Raw genomic sequence first — 23,692 nt, forward strand, 5'->3', positions numbered from 1 at the left:
TGTTGGAGGGAGTTTTCAACTTTGTGTAATGGAACAGGTGAGATAATTATTAAAACGAGGTGATCTGTGTGCACAGCACTCACAGTCAGGTTATAGGCCAAGCCAGGTTGTAGCACTGTGTGCCTGCTTGTTTTGACCTTATTTGAAGGCCTTTTTTCAGTGTCTGTCTCATTGATTATAAGCATTATTCTAGCTGTGAAAAACCTGCATTTCTGCCAAGCTCAGGTGCTAACTTTTGATTCCACTCTTAAATGTATGGATTGGTTTCCATGCAGTGCCGAATACCTCTGGTGATGACGTTCACAGATAAACTCTCTTGGCTTCTCTGGCCAGAGTTTGTTGGTAACCGAGGGACACTGGACCTTGGGGATTGCTTTGGGATTGGAGGTGCTTGACCTGGAGAGCAAATTTGAATGCACTGCTTTGTTAATACGAACACTAAATTGTGGGCTGTGTGATTTGTCTGTGAGACTGGTGCTGAAGTGAAAGTTGAAGGAACAGTGATTGGAAAGTCTGGGGGAATAGTGAGATTTGATCAGCCCTTAAAATTGCAAACTTCTGGGACTTGGGCATGTGGCAGGAGGGATAAAAAAGAGCTGTTAGCACTGAGGCTTCAGCTGCTTTGTCCAATTGCTCTTGGCTGAACAACGGAAAGGATGGGGGAAAGTAGAGTTTTCTTGTGCTTAAAGGACAGAGCTGGGACCTGGTGCTTAAGGGCAGTGTCACAGCTATGCCATGGACTGTCACTGTGACCTTGGCAAAGAAAGATCCCTGAGCCTCCAGAGCCTTGGTCTAACTTGGGCTGAGATGTCACAGCTGTGAAATGAGGCAAAAACTGATGGTAAAATCCCAGGACAGCCTGGAGCTCACTCCACTAAGTGCAGCTGCACTTTGGGAGATCTCTGGATGGAAGGTGCTGTTGAAATCCAAATCTCTGAAATGTGTAAAATTTGCTGCTGAATAATTACAGGTTGCAAAAACAAAAGGGTTGCTAAGGATTGCGAGTGCTTCTCCGGTAAAGTTCAGATTGCTGCTAAACTTGCATGAAGGTTTTTGCTGTAATGTTTGTTTTTAAAATGAAACCATGTTCTGTCTTTATCTGATACTAAAGAAGGGGGCGGGGGGGATGATTTTCTGCTTTTACAGGCATTTCCCTTCCTGCACTGCGCAGCAGCACAGCATTTCCAGTTAGGAGCAGTGCTGAGGAGCGGAGGGTGAGGTTTTAGCAGATTACTCTTTAACTGCTGGCATGTCCCTTGTGGTCTCCCACGTGTGGGCTGGCAGCAGCTCCCGCTGTGGCACTGTGGCACAGAGCCGGGCGCGTGTCCTGGCACACCGCGCTCTGCCCTCGCCGGCATTCACACCGTGGCCTCGTGGCACCCTGGGTCGGGAATGCAGCCACCCATGGGAGCAGACCGGAGGGTGTGACGTGGATCTGTAGCTCTTAAAGATCTTCATCCCCAGCGTACCCATCCTAAACTAAAAGGAGACAAAGTTGGAAGGCGGGAAAAAACAAACCAAGCAGTGTTGACTGAGGTCAGCGTGGAGAAGGTGCTGAAACAGCCAGAGCAGATGGAGAAAGGAGGCCAGGACTCTCTAAAGCCTGGGGTGGGGTTAGAGTGGCACGACACAGAGCAGGAGTCGTTCAAGTGGGGCAGAGGAGGGGAGCCCAGTGTGCCACCAGCTCCTGGGGTGTGGTCTGCAGGCTGTCACTGCAGGGAATTGTTCGGTATTAACTCAGGGCAGCCTGAAAAGCAGATCTGGATTTCCCCACCCTCCACCACAACCTCTCTTCCGTTACTCTAAGTAGAAAGTTTCCTGGTTTATAATTGAGACTCTTAAAAACATTCATGTGGTTCAGGTCATCATACAGCTGCTTAACTGGGGTCATGGGATGCCTGAAATACGAGCTGGGGCAGAGGCTGTTGGCTCTGGAACCTAAGAGCACTTTCAGATGGCAATAGGAACTATTTCCTGCTGCACAGAGCACATCAGAGTATCCTCTTGCAAATCCTGACAGTCTGGCTCTGCACAGAGGTTGGAGGGGGCCTTTGCAATTCTGCTCCTCTGATCACCTGTTAGGTTGTTGTGTTAATAATAACACAATAGCTTATTGTAGCTGGGAGGCTGTTCATGGACTCAGACAGCTGCAGAAGTTTCCCTCCTGACAACATTGCTCCCTTTTATCTAAACACTTCTCAGGCTGTCATTTCTATTAAAGCCAATTAACTTTTATGATGCATTTCCTTTTTGGTACCCTGAAAGACTTAATTTCTAATAAGCTTAGTACAGACAGGTGCTGACTGCTCCATGTCGCAGTCGATGGATTTTGGTCCAACACATCAGAGATTGTTTCTGAACGTGTATATAAGTGAGATCCTCTGTGCTGCTCAGATAAAAGGCACATGTTGTGTTGATATTGTGTTGTCTGAATGGATTTGCATGTGTTGTCTTGACTTCCAAGAAGTGGTTTTTGTAGGAGCAAAGCTGGAAGCAGCCAGAGCAGTAGGAGAACAGGAGGTCCTGGTTGAGATACTGGCTCTCTAGGTGCCCTTTGTCTCACTCTGCCTGAAAGTCAAAGAGAAATGAGATGTGGACCTGCTTGGGTCCACCAAACCCAAAATTTCAGGTGTGAACTCCGGAGATGGGGGATGCAGGTGCCCCTGGAGCTGCTGCTGGAGGACGTGGCTGTCCATCATCCCTCGCTTTGTGGTGTTGTTCCCTGCTCAGGCCACTGCCTCATGTGGCTTCCACCACAGCAGGACCATTCCCTCTGTGAACTGTCAAACCCAAAAAGCCAGCACTGCTCTGCTGGTTGCCAATCTCCTGAGTCATCCTTGGGAAACTTGGCCTTGGGTTGCTTGGTCCATGCCTCCTGAAGTCTGAGTTAATGTATTTTTTTAGTACTCTTTAAATCAGGACCGTTCAAATAACTACTCCAAAATGCCTCGTAAAGAGAGAAGAGGCTCTCTGGCAGCCCAGGTGTTTCTGTCACAGCGATATTGGGGAATCTGCTTTCCTGGCTCCCTGCCCATGGCAATCCTAAGGCAGCTGAGCCCAAAGGTTATATAAAACACTCATCCCTTTCAAATCCCATCATCTGTTTAAAAACCATCCTGAAATGATTTATTTATTCTTCCAATACCAGATGACAAATGGGAAACCAGGGAAGTAATCTTTGACTTTAATTTTGCTTTATGTATTTAACATTTCCAGTGTGGACCAATTTCACTGTTACTCTGACAGGAGAAGAGGATCAGGATACTTTTGAACATGACACTACATCCTTAGAGAGGCGTGTCAGGTGGCAGCGTCCTCTAATTTTTATTTTCCCAGCTGAAATTAATTTGGCTTTGTTTCTGCTGCGCCCTTTGAGCACTGTGGCTGCAGATGGGTAACTTGCAGGCTTCCTTATCCCACTAATCCCAGGTGGATGGCAGCCATTAAAGAAAGATGGTTTATCATCAGTAGCACTAAGTGGATTATGAGAGCTCGGAGTCCTGCATGCAGAACAAGAGAAACGTGGGATGCAGAAGGCTGTGGGGACCAGGCTATGGCCCATCCATTGGAGAAGCAGCTGTAGGAGGCTGTCCCTTTGTAGCATTCCTCTTGTTGCTCAGGTGCTGCAGTGATGGATAAGGGTCAAAGCATAAAGCAGAAGTGGATTGAAATATGCACAAACATGGGGAGAAAGAATCGGACCCTATGCATTAAATAAATGTATGACTTGCTGTCAGAATAAAACTTGTATGAGCCCGGCCCCCAACCCTGCAGGAGGAGCCTGCTGTGAAGAACAGGCTCCTCGGGGCTGAGGAGGGCTGTGCCCTCTTAAGTAAGAAGCATCAAAGTCAGAAATAGGTTTTCCTTGAGAGAAGCAGCACCTGGGCTGAGTGTAGCCGCGTGCAGTGTCCCTGCCCGTGTGAACGTGGCACGAAGCAGATGGGGCTCTGCTGGCCTCTCTCCAGACTTCCCAGATTTTGTGGATCTATTAGAAGCAATGTGTGTGCCCGGCTGTACACTGGGTGGGAAGTGTTTAACAGGCTTTGAACTTTCCCGAGAAAGCTCAGTGATCAATCGGGATGGGATGTCTCCGTCGCTGGCTCAGCAGGCAAACTGGGCCATATTTATTTTTAGGTGTACTACGTATTTGAAGCTGTCTGAGTGCGGCTTTTTGCTTTCTGTGGGGTTTTTCTGTCTTTCAAAAAGCTTTAGGGAGCTGTGGAGTTTATCAATGGACCAGCATGGGCTATCAGTTGTACATTGCAGGGAGTGGAGGATAAGGCTGAGCGAGTTCATCCTGTTATTGCTCAGAGTTTAGATATGCTGTAAAATGTGAGTATCATTGTATGCTGGGCTAGGAAGCTGGCAGAGTGCTCACAGCTTCAGTGCTGTTTTCCTGGCATTGTTTCTCCTGCGCAATAAATATCCCTGCAAAACCACAGCAGTAAACATGCAGCTTTGAAGTAGCTGAGCCCATCCATAGTCCCATGCCTGGCAGGCTGGGATCAGCCTTTCCAGACGTTTGCCAACACCCCTGCGTGTATGTCACTACAAATAATGCTGGAAGGAGCTTCTTCTGCTACACTGGGTCTCTGACTAAAGCTACACTTCATTTGGGTGAAAGGGACTTGGAGTAATGTGTAAAAATGTTTTATTAACCTAAGTGAAACTTCATTTTATGCAGTGAAATCATGTGTGAACATACAGAAATTATTCTACTGCCGTGGAGACCTGAAAGTGCCTGGTTCACCAGACGGTGAACTAGAAGGGCTTGAATGACTTTAAAAAGAAGTTGTTGAGTGTAAAAGATCGAGATAAACCTGGATTTTTAAAAAGTAATGGCCTGTGTGTGTATATAAACTTGGAACACACAGGTGAGGCTGCTTGCCAGTAGAGACAGTTTGCCACTATATATTTTTGGGAGGAATCAGGACCTCCTAGCAGGATGGTGTCTGTTGGGGTTTTTTTAATCCCTCCATGGTATCCATATCAGTTCCAGTTGGCTTTTTCTCTTATGAGTTATTAATGCTTGAGGTATGCGAGTGCTTGGGATAGATGGGAGTGTAATAGTATCCAGGATTTTATGGTGTAGCTTATTGACTTAGGGGAAACTGCACTGACAAAGGCTTTTTTTTCTTCATCTGGTTTAGGAGCTTTTCTGGAAAAGCTGCTTCTCGTGGAAACTCAGTGGGAAGTAACACCAATAAAAAATGCTAGCGCTGTAATATCTCTTCAGGTGGGGGTCGGTTGCCCCATGTTGAGTTTTCCTTAGGACCTTTGCAGTGTTGTTTTTGCCTTTCCCCTGCTTTTTAGAGTTTTGGGGGGGATAAGTGAGGCTGGGAGGAGAGGGAGCTCCTGAGAAGTGGTTTGCTATGTTTGGGGAGGAGAATCTTTCTAAGGCTGCCCCTGGACATCTGATGGAAGGCGGCTTAAAACCGAGGCTGTATTTTCACAGCTGTTGTGGGAGCTTTTTCCATTTAACACAGCACAGATGTGAATGGTAAAATATAAATTGAAGATTAATGTACACCATCGTGGTGTGTGAGAGGTTCAATTATCGGCAGATCAAGGAGAATAATGGAAAATACATTTGAGTGATTGCTCAGTTAATACAGTTTGGAATGAATTATTCACAACAATTTGTTCACCCAGCTCTTATTGTGATCATTTTCATTCCTTCATTTGCTATGCGTTTGGAACTGCTTCCCACAACTTGCGCTTGACACGCAATAAAGAATCTCCACGCTCGCAGCCCCTGCTCCCCACCTGCCTCCGCCTACACGCAGCGCACAGATTCGACAGAGCTCAGCATTTTTGGCACTGAGCTCTCTAAGAAGTTAATCGCAGTGTTAGAGTGGAGGCTGATGCTGCTGAAGCTGCTGATGTGACCCCAAAGAGCCCCTTCTGTCGGGCTCAGGGGCTTGCAGAGGGCTCGTTTCCGTGCTGTTCCGGAGGCATGCAGGGGGATGCTCCTTCCACGAGTGGAGGCCGAGGCTTGAGCCCACAGAAGGCGATCAGCTGGCACTGAGTGATTAATCTGTGTCCTTGGGAGCTGAAGTGTTTGCTTCCTACCTGTACAGCATCAGTCATGCCTGGAGATGGGGGAGAAGGTGTTGGGCTCTGCAGAGAAGCGTGTGACCCCGGCAGGGCTTGAAGAGAGGAGCATTTTGCATGCTCAGGTGCCTGTCCCTTATGTTGTGTGTGAGGCAGCAGAGCAGGTCGGTGGCACTGCCACAGCTGAGGGCGCAGCTTCCAGCACTGCAAAGCATCACAGTTCTGGCCCCCCTTTCCTATTCTTAGGGCACTGGACAACCCACAAATGCACATGTCCCATGAAGTTTATCAGAAAGGAGAACTCGTTCTTCCTGGCTGTTTGGGAAGGGCTGCTCCTGGGTAGTGGGCATGGGGAAGGTGTCCCTGTCCGCCCTCCATGTGCCTCTGCAGCTCACAGGGAGCAGGGGATGATGAAGCTGCTCTTTGCCACCCTGTGCCCTGCTGCTGGGCTGGTGGGCAGGAATGGGGCTGTGTTCTGCTGTGAACTTGGGCTGGTGGGCAGGAATGGGGCTGTGTTCTGCTGTGAACTTGGGCTGGTGGGTGGAAATGAGGGCTCCTTGCTGCCTGACCCTGTGCTCCCCCACCGAGCCCTGAAATGCAAGCTTCAGCTTAGGACGGGTCAGAAAGGAGTCTGATCTCTTCTTCATGCCTTGTTTGCCTGGACTCAGTGGTACCATGTCCATACCTTGCTTCATTATCTGACTTTTCCGTGCCGTTTCTGGTGTCTTGTGGCTGTTAGTCTTCACTGTGCTGGGAGGTACTGGGAAATAGGGTGAGCCTGTCCTGAGGGCAGAAGGGAGCCAAGGGGAGGTGCACTGGGGACACAAGGGCTGCTGCAGGGGTTAGTGAAGGATTCAAAGCTTCTTTAGGGTAAGATTAAAACTTTCCTGAATCTTAACCCTTCAGGGCCTCTCACAAGCTCTGTCAAGCCATGATCACAGTGCCCTCGACACAGAACCCTGTAACAAGCTGGGATTTATGCTGCTGCTTCTTCCCATGGAGAGACAGCTCTTACAAGGTTAATTTGCCAGCATCTACTTGTCCAAATCTCCATAATCAGGCAAAACATGATTACAGAGCTGTGTGTCATTAGTACACAATGGCACTTAACTGACTGAGATTGAATTAAAACCCTAATGGCAGAGCATCCAATGTAAATAAGAGACAACCAGAGCCACTGGTGAATGACTCGTCTATCACTCAGCTTGGATTAGGAGAGCAAGAGCTCAGGGCTGGCCAGAAACGGTAGAAGCAGAGTCATTAAATTGGATATACTGGCTGAGGTTCAGTGCTCTTATTACTGTTACGCATGCAAGTGTTGGGGCTGTGAGTCCGGTGTAGGCATGGGCTTCCTGCACTGGCCTTTGAGCTGGAAAAAAACAGAGCCTTTGGATTCACTGTGGTGCTGGATGAGTTTTGTCTTTGCTGTATTCTGCTTTTTTGCAGCAGTTCCACTGAGCAAGTGTCAATGCCTTGAAATTATTTCCAGCAAAAATAAATCCAAGCGTTCGTTTTGAGTTGGGTGAAACAACCCTGTGATGTGTTTTATTTCACTTCTGCCTGGTTTTGCCTTCCTTTGTGATAACGTCAGAGCAGTGGCTTCCAACCAAAATCTCACTTTGCTTTCAATTTGCCTTTCTTGCAAGTGTGTTTTCCAGATCTTTTAAACAAAGCCTCATAAATCATCAGTGATGTCATGGTGGGTGTGTTTTCCATGTTCTGCTTTGCATGCCAGAAGTGCTCTGTCCCCAGGGACAGCCCTGCAGATGGTTTTCCCCGTGGATGTGCTGGGGGAAGAGCTCCCTCTGACAGCGGGACAGGATCAGAGGCTGCAGGATGCTTTGGAGCGAGCAGCCTTGCGGTGTTTTTGATTGCCAGCTCTGAGGATGGTTATTGCCCTTTTAGCTCTGTCAGTGTGCCCTGTTGTGCAGCTCTGGTTTCACTCAGTGCTTGCATCCCTGCCATCAAATCAGATGTGACGTGAATATCTGTTTCTGCTCTGGCCCTGGGGAGATGATTATGAACCTCTGGCTTGCGCTTGTGCTGTCAGTGACATTTGAGGTAGGAAAAGCATTAGGTGGTGAAATTTCTGGAGAAGAAGCAGGGAATGAGCACGTAAATGGCAGAAAAAGGGTATGGATCATCAAGATCTGTCAGCAGTGTTGAATTTGAAGGGTTTCTGGTGTTGCTGTTAATTTATGGCCTCTGCCAACCTTGTTGCTATTGCCCTGTGCAAGATCTGTACCTCAGAGCAAACTTTGTTTTTTCACCTAGGGGCTAATGACTTTTCATGTGTTTCAGAAATTTGCATTTTAATGGAATAAATCTTTACCCTTTCCCCCTAAAGCAGTGATTAAAAACTAAAGCCTCTGGGAAGCTTTCTCCAAACACCCAGCAACTCAAGCGAAGTGTCCAAGCCACCCTGGTGTATTTAGATGTGACAGGGCCCTGAATGTATTTGGTTTCTCATCATGGATCAATTACTTCTTGAGGCAAGACCTCATCCCTCTCATGGTGGGAGGGATCTCTCTCATGGTTCTAACTTGGGATCCCAAAATCCCCTTTTAGCTCTCCTGGGCTACAGAGTGCAGAGGTTGCACTGGGGCATTGTGAAGCACACGGTAAAAATGGAGACTGTTCCAGCTCAAGTGAATGAAAATTTAAACTGTATTCACAGTCTCCTTTGGAAGGAGGTTGGGGGAAAATTGTGTGCTGGTGCTCTCTGCTGGATAAACCCAGGAAGGCTCTTCTCCCACTGCGGTGACAAGCCAGTGCTGGGCTTGTGGCTCCCCCCGGTGCTCTCTGCTGGATAAACCCAGGAAGGCTCTTCTCCCACTGCGGTGACAAGCCAGTGCTGGGCTTGTGGCTCCTGCAGCTCTGCCCACACTGATGGTGTGAATTTCCCTGCCTTGAACTGTCCAGCGCTGGCTGAGAGCAAGAGATGTGGCAGCGTGGCTGCTCTGACTCTCCTCTGTCCTTCCTTGCAGTGTGTTACTTGCTGAAGAGCAACATCAGCCCCGACCTGTGCAATGAGGATGGATTAACTGCGCTGCATCAGGTGAGGCGTGGAAGGAGCTCACACCTCCCTGTGTGTTCCTGCTGCCCGCTGAGCCCACCTGCCCAGGTCCAACAGGGAGGCCTCTTATATTTTATATTTTTTTTCTCAGTTAAAGCAGTGAAACTTGACCATGTTGTGCTGGCGATCCGGTTTCTTGGGGAGCAAACTGAGATCAGACCTTTTCCTTGCTGTATCCCAGACTTTATTCAGTGATAATAAGAGCTCAGGAGTCAGGGCTGGACTTCACATGCAAACAGCATTTCCCCACCTTTTAATCTTTGTAGGACTGGGCTCTAAACCCTTATAGCAGATTAACTCAATTTTAGGGACCTTGGCAATCCACGAGTTTTGAATAAATGATACATGAGATGCTTGAAGAATCCTCTGCTGCTCGTTGTAGGCTCAGGGACTTCCAAAGTCTGTATGAGATGGCAGCAGCTGATCACCAGTGAAATACAGACTTGCTGCAGTGGTGTGTGGGGTCTGTGGCCTTCCCTGGAGCCTCTGTGCTGTTCCCATAAGGGATTTTCTATTCTCTCTCAGGCACGTGGGACTGGCTGTGCCTGGCAGCTGCCGCCTCCACTGCCTCAAACAACAGTGGTGTGGTTGTCACCCGAGCACTCAGAGGTTTCTGGCCACTACTCTGTGTTGTAAATGCTCCCATTGACTTGGGATTTTGGATTCTTTTGCCAGTCGCCTGCTCTCTTCAAAGCTGGATGAATGTTTGTTTAAAAATGCTAACTGGCTCCTGGAAGAACAAAAGGTCCTGAGCACATCAAACCTCTCCAAAGAGATGTTATCCTGCACTCAGAGAAACATTGACAGCCTCCTTGCTTTCCCAGCCAGGCTCTGAAGCCTGGAGAATCCACCTTGCCCACTGAGAGATGGTAAAAGTGCACTTGGGAGTTATGATGGGAGCTTTGTATCCACTGGAATTAACTGAATCCCTGAGCACAGAGAAGCCCCTCAGTGGACACATTAGCATTCCTTCCAGTGCATGTGAACTCCTTCCACTTCCGTGATAACTTGGCTGTGTGACAGGCATGACTTTAACCTCACTTCCTTGTACAAACAGTGAACAAAATAGAAATACCTGAAGGGTCCTTGTCACTCAGCTGCTAAAATGCCTGTTGTGTGTTGGAATTCAGCCCCATTAATGGCCCATACTGTGTGCTGAGCTGGGTGGGTCTGCAGCGATGCATAGACCACAAACAGGCTTCTTGCACAAGACTGAATCTTATTTTAATGTCTTTATCATATGCACATTCACGTCTAGAGGTGAGCAAGAGGTGGATCAAAGAGCAAATTCCGCCTTCACCCAAGGAAAGAGGCTGAGGCCCTTCTGGCCTGCTGGGCTACACTAAATGCAGGAAGGAAGCTGGTTATTTTCAGGAAATGAAAGGTGCCCTGCAAAGCACCTCATAACTCTGGGAATCCAGTTTGTGCCTCTCCAGATAACTGTGGTAAGGCAGCATGAGCTCCTGAGAAGACTCTTGCTCATCACATGCCAGTGTGTGGGATTTTCCCTAAGAAAAGGGAATGTCAGCTGTCAGCTCATCCCTTGGTATGTGGTTATACTGGTTACATTGAATTTCTGCTATGGTTGCTCTTGAATATGGAAGACCCAGTGGAATAGAAGCTGTGAGCGTGTTTGCTATTATTCCCTGCTGGTTGTGCCCCCACACCAGAAGGCCCTGTAAAACACCCAGTGACCTTTGGTCTGTCCAGTGTAGGTGTTCTGCCTTTTTGACCTGCTGGTGCTCAATTTGGTGTTTAACTCTGCTGGAGATGCTCCTTGCCAAGCAGCACAGGGTGAAGTAGGTCTCCATGTCCAGGTGCCCTTTATTATTTTACAGCTGAGCAGGTATGAGCCCTCACCTTCCCAAAGTTTCAAAAATCCCAATCTGTCTGCATTTCTTCCTCACCAGTGCTGCATAGACAACTATGAGGACATAGTCAAGCTTCTCCTCAGCCACGGGGCCAATGTCAACGCCAAGGACAATGAGCTGTGGACTCCGCTGCATGCAGCAGCCACGTGTGGTCATATCAACCTGGTGAAGATCCTCATCCAGCAGTAGGTGGCTTTTTGTGTCTGTCCTTTCTGTGGGTCTGATTCTACCCACAGCTTTTGTGGATGGAGACTCAGACTGCTTAGTACCTTGGGAGATGCCAGCAGTGGTGATTATTCCCTGCTTTCAAGCTGCTTGTGGGGGTCCTTCCTGCTTGGGGGAGAAGGGGGTGGAGGAGGAAGAGCAGAAAGGCTGAGGAGACAATAAAACCCTCGATGACTAGGCTGAGTGTCATAAAGCTCCTGGAGACTGGGCCAAAAATTGCCCCTTTTTGCCTGTATTCTGGTGTGTCTGTGCGCACTTGTGGAACTGTGGTTGCTGGGTGGGTAGAAACAGGAGCAGCCAGCAGCATCCACCCTCAAGCTCCTAAACACTTCAGATCTTCCAGCCCCGGTCAAGCAGACACTGGTGTAGGAGGGCAGCAGTGTGTTTGTGTAACTCAGACACTGGGTGAACTCTGTGACCTGTCTCGCTGGGTCTTAATTAGCGATCAGTAAACTTCCTGCAATGTTTGATCCCCAGTGGTGACACAGGGTGCTTGACCAAGGCCCTAAAGCTCAAGTCTTTCCAGACTTGCCAGCCAGGAGGAGGACACCAGGTGTGCTTTGAGCTGTTTCATGAGCAGCTGTGGTGAATCCTGCCTGGAGCAGATAGTTGTGCCTGTGTGTGGAGCCCTCTCCTCCCTTTCCCAGAGTGCTGGTGCTTTGGGAGTGTTAACCTGCTGCTTCTTCCTCGGGGAGGGAGACTTCTCTGTCATCTGGGAGATGAGCATTGAAAATCGGCTCTTCTTTGACTGTATAATGAAGGAGAGAAGAGGATGCAGTCAAGCATCCCTTGGAGGATGCTCCCACTTGGGTTAGGAAGTTTTTGGATGAGGGTTGTAAAAATGGAGCAGATGTGGAACACAGGGCATTGCTGACTCAGGAAAGAGATGTAGTGTGCTGCCTTTCATCCAGTTCTGGAATTAATCTTCCCCATTCATATCTCCATAGCTTTGCTTCAAATCTTTCTTACCTCATACCTACCTTGGTGGCATTTGGGCAATTACTAAACCCCAGTTAGTTTTTCCTAAGCATTTATCCCAGTGTTTGGCACTGTCTGCTCTAGGATATCTGAGGTTCTTCCTTGTGTAACTCAGTTTTCCCCTTGCAGTGGAGCAGACCTGCTGGCAGTAAATGCAGATGGCAACATGCCATATGACCTCTGTGAAGATGAGCCAACCCTGGATGTCATTGAGACTTGCATGGCCTATCAAGGTAAGGAGATTGAGTTTATGTAAAATACCGAAATGGGTCAATGTGGTACTAAAAATTACCTTGTTTCTCAGCTCTTCATTTGCCTCTGGAGAAAAGCAGAGAGCTGCTCCTGGCATAATTTCTTGGGACCTGACTCTGTCTAGTTATTCTGATTCCTAAAGATCATGAGGGTGAAGGATTGCTGACAGTGCCCTCTGCAAAGGATGTGGGGTCTTATCAACCAGGATCATAATTCTTATTTTACTCAACCTGTGGAGACAACGACCCTTTCCAACTCTCCTCTAACTGGAATTTTAACAGGGATTACCCAGGAAAGGATCAATGAGATGCGGGCTGCTCCGGAGCAGGTCATGATCTGTGACATTCATGACATTCTTGCGACTGGACAGGACCTGAACAGGACTGATGCCCAAGGTGCTACGCTGGTGAGTGAAACTGCAGCGACTTCAGTTTTGCTTTCCTTCAGCCCACAGGTTATGAAACCTGCCCTGGAGCAGGAGTTACACAAAATCAACATGTGCAAGTCACTAAGAGGAGAAATCCCACAGAGCATAGCACATCTGCTGACCTGCAGGGAACTGGGCCTGGGAGACCTCCCAGTAACCTCTTGCTTCTCACTTAGTGCTGTGGACTCCTGTGGAGGAGATGTGAGAGCCCTCTGGTTTTCATGGGAGCAGGATCCGGTGCTGGGCACCCTTTCTGCCTCCTTTCTGCTTTGTGTGGGATCTGGCTCACACGGAGTCAGTGGCTGCTGTGTTTGTTCACACAGGGTGGCACCTGCCCCTGGGCAGAGTAGGGCACCCAGGACAAGTGAACAGCACAAAGCAGGCTGGCATCTGGTTTGTCTGGACAGGGATTGAGGAGGCTGAACAATCCTAGTTCTTTTTCCCCTGCAAATGTATCTCCTAAACCGTGTCTTACAACAGTCCCAACTTAGGGAAAGTTCAGTAATGAGCTCATATGTGCTGGGAATTTCATACAACCTTGGTCATTTAATGCTTGGGTCCAGACATAACTGATAAACAGACACTTGGTTCACGGCAGTGCATTCCAGTTTCTCAATCTAAATGTCACCTTTAGCATATACCAGAAGTGTAAGGGGAGGGCAGGCTCCCTCCAAGGTAAGCTTGGATGATTGAAGTTTTTATTGCAGCTTATTTTTTTAACACATCTTCCGCTTTAACAAGGATTATATACATAAATTTAAGCAGGCCTCTTGGCTCCCCCTTTTCTAGCACCCCCAAGTGATTCCTTATTAACTCATGTGGCCTCTAGAAGGTATGACTGAGTGGCATAAAATCTATGTAGAAATTAACTGAGTTGCCAGAAAGCATCAGAGTTTATTTCCAGATGAAGTTTTAACTTCATGTGGTGGAATCCCCATGAAAATTTTTTGAAAAGAAGCTTTGATTCTCCCCTTTAGCACAATTGAAATAGGAGGAGCTCTGAGTGGAGTTAGTCCCTTCAGAGCAGTGCATGGGTCAATGTTTTGCTCAGACATGCAACAGCAGGCTGCAGTTATGAAAATCTTCAGAGACATGAAGCTGGGGGACTAAAAGACACCATTATTGATGTCTCCAAAGTGGTGCCTGTGGTTGGAAGCCAATATCTGAAAAATCATACTCCCTTAATTTAAAGTAGCCAAGGTTTAAATTATTTTTTACTTTCAAATGGTGAAAATAGTTATAGTGTGATTGGAAGTGCAATTGCACAGAGAGAGTCCTGAGTAAAGCAGGCTGTTAATTTGATTCAAACAAATCACATGCAGAGCACTTTAATGGGGAAGAGGAGATGTTCCACTGGCATGAGGAATACAGAGCTTACAGTGGATGATGTTCTGCATTGCAGGCTCATGTTTTGATGGTGTTATTTCCCTAAAAAACCCTACAGATTGGGAAGCACTTAAAAGCCCTTGATTTAAAATGTGAATACATTGTTTTTCTCATCCATATATCTAAGTTATTCTAAGAACTGTTAAGCAATTTCCTCTCCAAACCGAATTACATGCAGGCAGTACTGAGCTTTAGTAACAGGAACGACCTGCTTTTGACCTGGTGCCATCTGCCCAGTGTGAAATGTGCTGCCTGTCCAGCTCTAGGCTCAAACATTATCCAAGAAAATCTGCTGAAACTCGGCGTATGAAACCATTCGTGGCCCTTGCAGGTAGGTGGCTCATGCTCTGTTCCTTATCTCCTAGCTGCATATAGCTGCAGCCAATGGCTATCTGCATGCAGCTGAAGTGCTTCTGGACCAGGGGGCAAGCCTGGATGTTAAGGACTGGGATGGCTGGGAACCTCTTCATGCTGCTGCTTTCTGGGGACAGGTAAGGATTTCGCTGCAAGTGTCACGTGTGAGGGTGGCATTTCCTTCTGCCTGGACAAACTGTGGAGTACTCTGCAAATGGAATAAATCTGTACTGGGCTGGGCTCTCTGGGCAGCATCTTGGGCTCCAAAAATAACTGGTTGCTGAGAAAGTTCAGGCAGAGCATGTCTGTGCAGGTGCATGGTGGGAACAGCGTTTCCCATCACACACATGCCAGAGTTATTTGAGGCGAGTGCCATTGCTTCTCATCTTATCCCAACCTTTCAGCTTTGGGGAGGAAAGCCTAAATTGTCTAAAATATCTCTGTCAACCTAGCTTTTTTGCCTTTCTTTAGATGCAGATGGCTGAATTGCTGGTGTCCCATGGGGCTAGTTTGAGTGCCAGGACATCTTTGGATGAGATGCCAATAGGTGAGTTTATGAGGCTTAAAGAAAGAAATGGTTGAGAAATGGCTGGAGTCCTCACGTGGTGCTTTCAGAAGCATTAACATAAATTTTTAGGTGTCTTTAGAATCAAAGTTACTTAACTGGGGCTGAAGTTTTGAAGCACCTACTTTACTACTGAAAATGCTTCTTCCTGCTCATAAAAAGAAGGAAGAAGACATTTCCCAAGCCCCAAGTCTTCCTCCTGTGCATTTCCTATGTTATCCCTTGTGCTTGGGAGCCTCCCTGCTGTTGTGTGCAGCCCTAAGACCTGGGTGTGTAACTAGGAAGGCACAATTAGTAACATGGTGTTAATGAGAACTGTCTGATAAAGGGCTTGGTCTGTGTGTGTGCCATAGATCTGTGTGAAGAGGAGGAATTCAAAGTATTGCTTCTGGAGCTGAAACACAAACATGACGTGATCATGAAGTCTCAGATGAGGCATAAATCCTCCCTGAGCCGCAGGACCTCCAGCACTGGCAGCCGGGGGTGAGTTGTGCTGTTCCCTGCAGCTCACCTGGGGCACTGGCCTGGCCACCCAGGTGTGGTTGCAGAGCACCCTGAGGCCAGTGAGAACAACCCATCTGTCCTTTCTGGGTGAACTCAGGAAAGGCAGGAGCTCACCTTGGTTGCTGAAAGCAGAGCTCCTTTGAAGACTGGCTTTATCACTGGGGAGAGGTGCTGTTTCTTGGGGGGAAAATGGTTTTGTGCTGGTGTGGTGTAAGAACTGCCCGGAGCACAGGACCAAATGGTGAGAATTTACCCTGTTAAACCACTGAAACTGGTGTTGGAAAATCAGTGCTTCAAGTGCATTAACTTGAGCTTTTCAGTAGTATGTCACATGGCCAAGGCACAGTGCCCAGACACAGTTTGCAGAGGTCTTTTTAAGATGTTTACTAGACACCAAAGCAGTCCTGCAGACCACAAAGCTCCCTAAACAGCCTGTGGGCCATTTCCTTCTACATTTACTCCACTGGTTGCAGAATAGGTCCATAAGGTGACCCGTATGAGCTCTAGCACAGATTTGCAGTGCTAGTTTAGAACTCCTTAAAATTCCTCCCACCTTCAGTATCCATGCCAGTGCCTTCCCTTTGTGTGGGTGCCAGGAAGCTGAATCCACGTTCCATTCCAGAGGGAGAGGCTGTGAAGTGTGAGGAGGAGAAGGAGGTGAGAAGAGCTTCAGGCTAAGAGGAAATGTCATGTCCTGCTCACAGCCTTGATGCCCCTTGTCCCTGTCCCACAGGAAGGTGGTGAGGAGGGCCAGCCTTTCGGACCGGACAAACCTTTACAGGAAGGAGTGTGAGAAGGAGGCCATGGTGTGGCAGCAACTGGGGGCATCAGAAGAAGGAAGAAACTCAGGTCTCATTGGAGAAATTGGGGAGACTCGGTCTGACCAGGAGAATACAGACCCTGTAAGGAATCTCTTCTTCTTCATGGGAGTCACTGAGGAGGGCTGGTGGTGCGGGTTCAGTAGCAATGGGTGGAAGGTGGCTGAAAAATTTGTAGACCTCATCCATCAGATGTAAGCAAAAGACCAAATTCTCATTTGGCATAAGCTGTCCCACTCAAGTGGAAAGCGTGTTTTGGATTTACAGCTGCATACATAGTTTTGAGATAAAAATGAACCAGGATGCTCCAAAAAATAGCCTGTGCCTTTCATTCTAAAGCTCACAAAGTGGTAAGCACAAAAGAATTGTAAACTTGCTTTGCAGTTACTTGTTTTTAATAAAGTTATTGTCATATTATAGAGATAAGCATGTTAGTATTCTTGTGTGTGTGTGAGACCTTCCGAGTGTCCTGGTTGGGAACCAGTTCCTGGTTGGGGCCTGCAGCATTGTAGGGTCCTGTTCGTGGGGGAATTCCGTGTTCGTGCTGCAGTGCCTGTCTGGTGGAAAGGCTGAGTGTGAGCAGACTCAGGATGTTGTCACAGGGATGAACCCTGCTGTGGGCAATGGGAGAAAATGCTCTTTCATGTCTCCTTGTTACAGAATTCAGTGCTGGAGAACTCCTCCCTCCTCCCGGAGCTAGCGAACAAAAGCACCCAGTGTGACACCGAGATCCCGCTCCAGAACGGACTGATGGCATCTGCCAGCCCTTACCAGTACACCTTTTCCAACGGGGACATTTGGAGCATGCACGCTGACCCCGACAGTAACCCCGGCCACGTGCTGCCCTACGGCAACCCCGCGCTGCCCGAGGCCCCGCAGTTCTGGGGCGCCTACAAGGAGCACAACCACCAAACGCTCTCGGAACTGAAGCGGCAGCGAGCTGCAGCCAAACTCCTCCAGCACCCCTTCCTCAGCACCCACTTCAGCACCGGCATGGCAGGAGTTGCTGAGAACGTGGGCGAGGCCAAGTCGCACTTAATCGAATCCAGGACTTCTCCCTACAGCTCCAATGGGACCTCAGTGTATTACACAGTGTCCAGTGGTGATCCACCGCTCTTGAAATTCAAAGCTCCCATGGAGGAAATGGAAGAGAAGGTGCATGGGTGCTGCAGGATTTCCTAGTCTGCTCTGTGTCTCACCCCAGAGGAAGCAAGACGTGGGTGGCCTGGTTGGAGCTATCGCAGTGGCCAGGTTGTTTGCATTCCAAAGGGAGAATTTGGTTATGGACATCCTGACTGTGGCAGCCTCGTTCATCTCGAATTGTACTTTACCCTGCCAATTATTTCCATTGCAGCTGGATGAGTAACGCAGGTGGAGCAAGGCTCTTAGGAGAGGAAGGGAGACACATCAGTACGATGTCAAAAGAGTCTCCTTAGTCTTGCTCCCTGGGGAAGAAGGTATGGTGCACTGCCTCCCCATCCTTGGGAAGTCATGAGATGCCTCGGAACAAAGAAAGGATCTGAATTCAAATCTTTGTGTCTGAGCCTCTTGCTGTTAGTCACCGAGCAGCTGGAAGGTGACAGTTCCTGTGTTTTCACTCTTGGGTGATGCACATATCCTGGAGGGGAGGTCAGCCCCCACATGAGGTTTGCAAGAGTGGACAGACCTGTTTCCCACACAGCTGGATCCAGCACTTCCTAGGCCTGAGCAACAAGCAAGCACAGATGCTGCACTTAGGAAGTATCCAAGGTGTTACCTCCTTGCAGTGACAGCTCACCATGACAAACTGTGCACTGGCTGGGTCCTGTTCTGCTCATGTCAGCTTGTCACTGCAGACTGCCATCAGGTTTGAAGCAGAACTTTTCCTGGAACAGGCTTCACTCAATAGGCTTTAAAACTGATGTTGCAATAAAGGGGCCCTGGCAATAGAATTTTACTGCAATAAAATACTGACAAAGGTCTATATTGGGATAAGTAATTTAAAAAACTTATTTGTACTATTTAGACTCTTAATTTGTTAAAACTGAAAGACTTTTGTTGGTCTCACTTTCCTATTGATTCTGTTTGTTTACTCTGTACGCTCAACACAGATACTAGAGGCAGTATGCTTTGCGTTCTGATTCTTTCTGATTTCCAGAACAACAAGGCTCAGGAGGGATGGGAAGGAAAGGCTTGCCAACACTAACCTAGGAACGCCGTGAAAGCATTTCTAATCCTGTAGATGTGACACTTGCATTAACCTGCAGTCTTTGGCTGAGAAGTAACTTTAACCATTGCTGTGGTAGTTGAACACTGCAGCAGGACAGGAGATGTTTTGTTCGGTTTTCCAGCCCCCTTGCTGAAGCTGTCAGCAGTGGGTAGCAGCTGGCAGAGGAAGGTTGAAATGCCTCTGTGTCTGTGGGAGTTGCCTGACACCATCGGTACCTAACAAAGCCTCTCTGCTGAGGAGCAGCTGCAGCGCCAACACTGTGTCTTGGTGCAGTTCATGTGAGCTCTGACAGCCTCCTGGGAAGCACTGGCACCGTGTAACCTGGGCGTTTGGCACTGGCTTTGCAGCAAGTTCAGGCTTTGTGTACCTGGGGGAGGTGAGAGGAGAGTGTGGGACAGCTCTGAGGACCTGGCCACACTTCAGCTGTATCTCAGAAGTAACTGTAAATCTTTAAACCCTTCTCTGCTCAGAGGGGCTGTCACACACGTAACTGTTTGCCTGCATGAATATGTGTCTTCTTGGGCAGCTTCAATTCCAAACTCTGAAGACATAAACCTGTTTGGGTCTCTGTAAGCCATCAGTGGATTACATCCAGCTCACGTAGATGTGCTTCAGCCAAGCAACAGCAAGTGCAGCTTCCACCCATTTTCCTTTTATTTGGTGGCTGTTAGACATCAATATGCCCCTTCACATGTACTCTCCCTCTGGAGGAATCCTCACAGCCTTAACTTTTTTCTAGGCTATAAAAAGTTGACTGAGGCTGCCAGTGACTGTTAAGTGCTACCCTCTGCCCCCCATCAAATCCACCCTTTGCTGGGGCTGGATACATTACCACACTGGGCTCTGGGCTCCTTGAGTCAGCAGAGGTGGCTGTGTCACCACCACTGCCATGCTGTGCAGGAGACACTTTTGGACCTGTGAGGTCGTTACCAGGCTGACAATTTACTGGTTTGAATGGTATGGATATACAACTCTCTTTCCTCACCAGTTTTAGGTGCAAACTAGAAAGTGGTAGCAGTTGATCTGATTCACCTAAAACCCCAGTTCTGCTAAAGGCAGAGTTTGAAGCATTTGAAGAAGTTGGGCTCCCTCCATTGTTGAAACAGATGCTAATTATAGGACTAGAAAATACTCCTTGTGCTTCACCTTAAGGTGAAGGGATTTTTTAAAGTCATTCTCTAGTAGAAAGAGGATGGCTTGGTAACTGGAGAGACTTTACTGCATCTGTGTGTGGTTAACAGTGGATTTTCTGATTACCTTGAGTCAGTTATTCTGGGATAACACCAAGTGTGGCCTGGCTGTTACAGAACAGGGGAGATGATCTTTCAGGTGCCTCTCTTCTCCCATGGTGGTGAGGTTTGTCTCTCCACATCCATCTTAATGAGACTTCTGAACTCACTGTAACAAATTTTGGTGCCGCTGTCTACTAGGTTGTATATGGTGCAAAATTTGGGCCCAGATGTTGCCTTCCCTCCCAGCAAAGGAGGAGTAGGGCCCTTTTCCTTCTCAGAGCAACTTTGTGCTAGCAAGTGTATTGAACCCTGCCTAGCTCCAAGGAAATGAAAAGGAGATCATAGAATGCAATAACGTGAAGTAGTTTGGGGCTTGCTTTCACTGAGAGCTGTTAATACATTAAAGCTGCAGGAATCCAGTCGATTTTAGATAAGAGCTTTTTGGCTTCCACTGGTATTTTGCCCTGTTTATATGTAAAACTCTAGGAACTCATCATCCTAGCTGTGAAGTCTAGTGGTGTCTGATCAAATGCAATCCATTCTTGCTCAGACAGGAGAGTTATTAATGGTGAAAGTCAGTAATGGATGAATCTTCCAGGATATGTTTCACAGCCCTGCCAAGTATTTAGCTACCACTGGCTTTGGGCTGAAGTTGCACCCAGGTGTGAGCTGGAAGGCTGTCGAAGAATGGCCTGGAATGGATTTGTGTTTATTTGTGCTGACATCTGAGATATAATGGTCACTGCCTGTGGAGCTCTGGCAGAGCTGTTGGTTATGGGCCTGGGATGAGGGATTCTGTAAAGTGGATTAACCTGCTTCTGGTGAACTATTTTGTGGAGAAAAACAGGCTTTTGGGGAATGACAAACACATAGATTCTCTTACATGGGCATTGTAGGAGCCTACCTCTAGGAATAAGGCTTTTCACTGTAAAATTTAGCATCATTACAACAACAGTGGGGTTCTGATATGTGTGTTTTAAAGGCCATCCCAGTGGAAAGCTCTGAGGTACAAAGCAGAGGGCACTTGGCTGTTTCATTGGATCTTAATATGGCTAAAAAGCTGTGGAAACTAGAAGTCATGTTGTGACTGGCATATCTTAGTTTATTAGAGGAACATTTGAGGTTTTTATGATATTTATAGGCTCAATAAATATCTAATTACAGATTCAAGGCCGGATTAGAATCCCAGTTCAGTTACCAGTGAGCCAAAGGTTGTAGCTGTTCACAGAGACTGTGCAAAGATTTGTGAATGGGAATGTATTGACAGGTCTATTGCAGGCAGAGCTGCACAAGAATAACCCTCCTGCTCCCAACATTTTCCTGTGTGCTGAATTTGTCCTGTTTCTAGCAAACTAAGTGGTTGATGAGAGCAGCCTTACGTTCCATATTGAAAGAAATTTGTTAGATGGAGAAAAAGGTGTCTTTCAAAACAGTGTCTCTACTTTACTGAGCTCAGGCAAGGAAGCCCCAGCACTGAAAAGTTAGATAAGGGCTTAAGTACCATTGCTGGGATCTGTTTGAAATCAGACCTGGATCTGTGTTTCACATACCACATGATGCGATTTCAGCCCACTTAATTTCACTTCTTTGGTGCTCCCGAATCTTAAAACCCTCCCAGTTTTGGGAAGAACTGACTCTCGCTGATGTTTCTGTGCCATCTTGGAGGTGTGGTTGAAGAACCACCTGGATGAGGAACTCCTGGTAGGGAAGGAGAAGAGCATGACAAGGCAACAGCAATAATGACAGTGCAATACTCAGTGGAGGCAGTGAATTCTTGAGCTTATTGAGCAGGGTCTTATTTCACAGGGTTGAAGTCCCTTAAAAGCTCCCAAATGGCATTACAGCTTCTGTCTAGTGTCCTTTTTTCTTCAGTCTTGGAGCTCTGATTACCCACATTGTCCCTGCTAAAACAAAATCAGCATTACCATGGAAAAGGGAATATCCTGAGAAGGCAATAGCACTGATCTCCAGTGAGCCATGGATGAACTGCTGTCTGTCTGCTGGAAGGTTTCTCCCTACACCTGGGTTATTTCTGTGCCTTATACTTGCTAAAGGTAACTTGTCTCTGGAAGGTTTGTGGTGACTATACAGTTCTTGCTGATCTTGGAGACTTTTGCAAGGGGATAACAGTTCAGAGCATGCCAGATTTTGACATTGTTATTTGCTCTTTCAATTTCTCTCATTATTGCCACTTCTCTCTTCCTAAATACACAGAACAGAAATGCACAGGGGCTTCATTCTATTTTAACAAATCACGTTGACTGCTTTGGTGTAGCAGTTCTCTACAGGCAGAATCCAGAACATGCTTGTAGCAGCAAGGTCTCACCTCTTACTACAGAACACATTTCCTCTTTTTGTTTCGTTTTGTTTTGCCCATGGCTGTGCAACAGCACAGTTCTCCCTGGTTGTTTTTCACCTCTATTCTGTTTTCATGTTGGCCAAACTGGTAATGGACTTTTCAGTTCCTTCACACAATTCAAGTACCACTGGGCTGGCTCTCTGGGCAACATCTGCCATGGCACAATTACAACCTAGAATATTTTGCTGTATTTCAACCGTGGAAGCTGTAGTAGAGGAGACTCTGCTCAAGATACCTGTTCCCAAAGCTACACCAATGCAATGATCTCCACCCGCAGCAGGAAGGGAGATACGGGTTTTTAAACAGTGCAGATGCAGCCTTAGTATTGCCACCATTATGTCTTCAGCCTTTAGATTGCAGTGTGAGATTGCAGGAGTGTGGATAACCCTGGTACAGCTTGGCGGGACTGCTGCGTGTACAGGACAGTGAGAGATGATGGCAAGCCTTCTGCAATAACTCGTAATTCCATTGATCAGTAGTAAACGATGTACAAATAAAACTTGATGAGATGTATTTTATGTGAAGAAAAAAAATAATGTAAGAACTGTATATTGTATTAGCAGCTTTGTGTAAAAAATGGCATTTTGGCAATCAGAGTCTAATATATTTAAAACTTTTTTTAAAAAAGGATATTTGATATTGTATGGAATTGACTTTATTGCTACTGTAAGTATGAAGATGGTTTCTTAACATGTTGAAGCAATGCATAAAATCTTAAACTTTATGTAAAACTCATGCCAAAAGGGTATGTTTGACAGTATTAGCACCTGACTCAGTGTCTTTAATAGAGAGATTGAATTTTTTAATTTAAAAATTATATTAAATTTCTTTTAATAATACAAAAATGCCACTGAGGGTTTTTGTTTTGGTTTTTTTTTTTTTCAATTGATTTATTTCTTGGGACTCTGTTAAATGTCTCTGCCTCTCAACTCTCTACAGCCAGGGGATGTCTAGAAGAGGAAATCTAGGCAGTGGGTGGGTGTAAATTTTTGTTTCAAATGTAGAGCTCAAGAAGCGTTTAGACAATGCTGTCAGGGGCATGGTGGGACTCTTGGGGCTGCCCTTTGTATGGCCGGGAATTGGACTTTGGTGAGGCTTGGGTGTCCCTTCCACCACCGAATATTCTGTGATTCGGTGAAGCAGCGGCAGTGGGTGCTGGAGATAAGCTGGAAAGCCCAAGCTGTGTCTGCCTCCCGTGGACCTGGGAGTGTCCGAGTGTTCGGCTCCAGCATTTGTTAGCGCGCATCATTACGAGCGTCCTTCTCAGAGGGGTCTGATTCTGTTCCGGGCAAAAGCTCGGCGATCTCTCCCACCCCCGAAGGCCAGCAGGGCTCGGGGCCGGGCTGTGTCCCAGCCGCGGAGCTCCGTCCCCGTCCCGCCCG

At 47.3% G+C, this 23,692-nt stretch overlaps 1 protein-coding gene across 1 annotated transcript in view; it reads left to right on the forward strand.

Moving 5' to 3' along the window:
• Positions 1-23,149, forward strand: part of PPP1R16B (protein phosphatase 1 regulatory subunit 16B) — a 41,759-nt gene extending 18,610 nt beyond the window's left edge. The window contains exons 2-10 of the mRNA XM_008634355.2: positions 9,042-9,112; positions 11,041-11,186; positions 12,334-12,437; positions 12,738-12,862; positions 14,635-14,760; positions 15,095-15,170; positions 15,542-15,671; positions 16,426-16,594; positions 17,171-23,149. Of these exons, the coding sequence (XP_008632577.1) occupies positions 9,042-9,112; positions 11,041-11,186; positions 12,334-12,437; positions 12,738-12,862; positions 14,635-14,760; positions 15,095-15,170; positions 15,542-15,671; positions 16,426-16,594; positions 17,171-17,692 (1,469 nt within the window). The 3' untranslated portion in view covers positions 17,693-23,149. The remainder of the gene's footprint in view (positions 1-9,041; positions 9,113-11,040; positions 11,187-12,333; positions 12,438-12,737; positions 12,863-14,634; positions 14,761-15,094; positions 15,171-15,541; positions 15,672-16,425; positions 16,595-17,170) is intronic.
• The last annotated feature ends 543 nt before the right edge of the window (positions 23,150-23,692 follow it).

The sequence above is a fragment of the Corvus brachyrhynchos genome, unplaced genomic scaffold, assembly GCF_000691975.1.
Source record: "Corvus brachyrhynchos isolate BGI_N302 unplaced genomic scaffold, ASM69197v1 scaffold125, whole genome shotgun sequence".
NCBI lineage: Eukaryota > Metazoa > Chordata > Aves > Passeriformes > Corvidae > Corvus > Corvus brachyrhynchos.